At 35.4% G+C, this 3967-nt stretch overlaps 1 protein-coding gene across 1 annotated transcript in view; it reads left to right on the top strand.

Moving 5' to 3' along the window:
* Positions 1 to 1970, top strand: part of PCSK5 (proprotein convertase subtilisin/kexin type 5) — a gene marked incomplete at its 3' end in the record, with an annotated part of 193093 nt that extends 191123 nt beyond the window's left edge. Inside the window, exons 27-28 of the mRNA XM_009999796.1 lie at positions 551 to 693; positions 1770 to 1970. Of these exons, the coding sequence (XP_009998098.1) occupies positions 551 to 693; positions 1770 to 1970 (344 nt within the window). The remainder of the gene's footprint in view (positions 1 to 550; positions 694 to 1769) is intronic.
* Between the last annotated feature and the right edge of the window lie 1997 nt (positions 1971 to 3967).

The raw sequence follows: 3967 nt of genomic DNA, 5'->3' as shown, positions 1-3967 counted from the left end.
CAGCAGGCACACTTAAAAATGAAAAATAGTTAAGGAAAGAAAAAAAATACAGAGAGTAACAGAAAGTTGAAATTAAACAGAGGGAAAAGAAAAACTCCTCTGTTTTTCAAAGAACTGTACCTCTTTTCAAAGAGACAGTTAAGAGATTTCTGTAAAAATGACAATGACAGAAGAAAAGTGTTGATTAAAATGTTGTTCAATCTAGCTATGAACAATAGTAATGGATTATATATTTTTGCAGGTGACCAGCTCTTTCCAACCACAAAATACTAATTTCTAATTAACCATGGATTAATTTTTGTTCTTACAAAGGAAATCAGATTAGTTATACTTAAAATCCAGAGCTAAGAAAATATGACTTGTTAATATTTGCCAGTTTAAAAAGTAGCATAACCACAAATACAACACTTTGAATCCTTCATTAGAGGAATAATTGCCATTCTTTAGGATTAGAATAGAGCTTTACCATTACCATACCTAGTAACATACCAAAAACAAACTCAATAACCTCAAAAGAAACTTACTAATGCTGTTCTACTTTATCTTACAGGTATAAGCAGCGTTGCTATAAATACTGCCCAGAAAACACCTACATAGATGAAAGTTCTTTGCAGTGTAGAGAGTGTCCTAGCAACTGCGATAGCTGTGACAAGGACAAGTGTGACTCTTGTAAGGAAGGCTTTTATCTCTCAGGTGAGCAAAGTACCAAGAATGGCATATATAGAAAAGTATTTTAGACTTTTTAATAAATCTCGTCTATGAAAGACAGTGGAGGCTGAGGAGTGTTAGCACTTTGCAGAATCAGGTCATTAACGTGAGGTGGTTATGTTAGCCAGTAGTACCCTTTGGTTCAAAGGCTCCATATACTTGAATACATAGTCCCTCTGCTTATTTTTATTTTTTTTAATTTTAGTTCTATTTTTAATGCAATTCCATTCTTTCAGGCAAATACAAAAATATTGCATTTGATTCAGACTTCATAAAAGGAGAGGCTTTTAACTCACAGAAAGACATGGAAATGTTTCTTATTATTTGCAAGTTCTGTTTGACTTTCAGAATCATATAAAATAATGAGTCTTAAACACTCTGAAATTAGCTCAGTGAAAACCACTAAATTCCACATCCGATCAGCACAAGACTAGGAAACTCTTCACTATATTATGAAGCCATAATTCAGGGAGATGTGGTTCAGACATGGTGCCAAATATGAATCAAAGGAAATCCTCAGGTTAGGACATTCTTGTGCATTGCCTGCTGAAGGTGCTCAGTAGCAGAGTACAAAGGCATTACACTCGTGGAAAACTCAGTGGTCACAACATAAGGTGATCTGGTGGGCTACATGGCTTTCAGGTAAAAATGGAGGAAGCTCAAAAAGCTATCAGTGTAACAACTTCTAGAGGCTTTGCTGCAGTATCTAATCACCTTAGAGAATTGTGGACATGGATTTTGTACTGGGACAGTATAATTGGGACTCAACCAGAAATCCAGATTTTCACTTCTGTAAGATTTTTACATGTCAGGATTTAGGATATGGATGAAGACCCATATAGATATAAATTTCAGTGCAGATTGGTTTGAAGTTTATTAAGTTTACGTAAGGAGCTGAGCTGAATTTAGGTTTCACACAAAAAAAAAGTTTGAGCTACAGTAAGTTTCATGAGTTCTCATACACAGTTTGTTGTTTTTCTTCAACTGTTTCTTGCTGGAGAGAGAGATGCTATAAACAGGGTCAGTGGGCACCATGATGCGAGGCTCTGTTTCTGTGGCAGATGGCACATGCGTGACTGAGTGTGGAGACGGCTTCTTCACTGATGGTGTCTCTAGAGAATGCGAACCTTGCCACAGGAGTTGTGCAACCTGTGTTGGGTACAGCTACAAGAACTGTACAGGGTGCAAAAACAGTTTCCAGCTATCTCATGGGCACTGCCTGAATCCAAGAAATTCTCCACCCAGTGGGAAATTTTGGAGTGGTAAGTTGCAACTGATCCCTTAATCTTTTACCATTTCTCTGAAGACTACTAGAGGTTTTAGAAAGAGGATATTAAGATCTCACAGATTGAATGAAACTGCACTTTTCACAAATATATTGTCATTTTAAAAATATACTGACGGAAAACATTGTTTTCACAGAGTGAAATTAATCTTCCTGCAAATAGCATATAATTTTAGTACAACTTAGATGTTCCTCATCTGTGAGTTACTTTATCTAGATAGATAAAATATTAAAAAATAAAAGATAAAAAGATTAAAAAGTTGAAAAAGAGAAAAGAGATGAAAAGATAAAAGACATGATTGATTAAGGTACTGGGAGTTCCATATCTAAAGAGACACCAGGAGCCCTGTAGGCTATGTTTTATACCAGCTTTGTGGCTATTGATTTCACACACAGAAGTGAATATAAGTTGGAGAAAATGAAAAAAAAAGTGTGTGTGTGTGTGTGCAGTGTGTGTCTAAAAGCAAGCTCTCTTCCTTTCTCGTCTTCCTCCATTGTAGGCATGCACCACTGTCTAAGGGATCAAACATAGGTGTTTTTAAAATTTAAAGCTCTTGAAGGGCATTATCTGTATTAATTTTTAAAATTATTTTCCTACATAAGCATCTTTAAATGCATCCCAGTCTCAAATTTCTTCTTAAGGAAGTGTTAAATGAAAAGTAATAGAATATTTGTCATTCCCATTACATGAGTTTTAGAAAGGTACAATTGTGAATCGGTAATATTTCTCAGTGAGGCAATGCTAGTCCTGAATGTATCACCCAACACAAAACTTAAATTTACTTGCTCTAAATATTTTTTTTTTTAAGCTAAACTTGCACAACATGTGGAATGTTAACAGTTAGGATCGCAAGTGGCATTTTTTAAATTCTGTGTACACCATACTCTCCAACAAAGGGTTGAATTTCCTCTAATGTTTCAGCTTTGCTGATCACCATAAACAAAGAGAAAAGTCTGTGTCACATGATTCTTTCATTCTCTTCATAGTTGTAAAACACTAGTTGTAAGAACACATTCAGTTTCAGACACCGTGTTTAAAAAAAAAAACACGTGGGTTGATTAGAGAGGAAAATGTGACAACTACCAGAAATCTAAGGAAAAAGAACATTTCTAATGAAAGACTGAGATAAATGAGGGGCTAAGACCAGGAGGAACACGATCACAAAGAAGAATGGAATACATAAGGTCCCCATAAGTGTGGTAAACAGGACAAGTTTCAGATTTGGCATTGGAAAAAAGGGGACTTTCAAATAGGATAACAGACTAACAGTAGTATCTTTCAGGAGATCTAGGGATTTCCATTACTAGGGGTCTTTAAGAACACATGAAAAGGATTTGACAGGGATGTTTACTGAGGTGAGCAAGAGGCTAGATTACTTAAGATCCCTTCCAGCTTTATTTTTCTCTCAAATACAAATTTTCTTCTGACTCTTATGTCTTTATTTGACTCAAACACATCAAAGAATGACTATCCTTAGATCTATATGACCTTGCATTAAAAATTAAAATATGTTAACAAATATTTTCAGAGAAAATATTGACCCTTTCTATTCACTGCCTGTCTATGGAGAAATGTTGTATCAAAAGGAATAACATCTCTTCACTTCAGAAAAACACCAGAGAGACCTAAAAAAGAGAAATATTAATAGAAAGATAGTCTCCTCCAGGCATTTCCTTGTGTTACATTCATATGAGTAAGTATTTTTTCAATTTGAGACTATCTACATCAGTGCAATGGAGAGATCACATCTGCAGTTTGGTCTGTCTATCACTTATTTCTAGCGCTGTCAAATGAGATGGTTCACTGTCTTTTTTTTTTTTTTTCTTTTGAGCAGACAGCTGATGCAGTTCTGTATTTATCAGCATTGCTGTGCTGTGAAACCTCTTTCTCACTTGCATACTGATTCTCTTTCCTCCCAGTAGTTAAAGGGCATTTGAAACTGTAAGATAAACTGGTCTCAGAGGTCTACGAGG

The sequence above is a fragment of the Chaetura pelagica genome, unplaced genomic scaffold, assembly GCF_000747805.2.
Source record: "Chaetura pelagica isolate M959 unplaced genomic scaffold, ChaPel_1.0 scaffold216, whole genome shotgun sequence".
NCBI classification, from domain to species: Eukaryota; Metazoa; Chordata; class Aves; order Apodiformes; family Apodidae; genus Chaetura; species Chaetura pelagica.
Note: the sequence above shows the minus strand (reverse complement) of the source record. Positions and strands in the feature narration are given on the sequence as shown.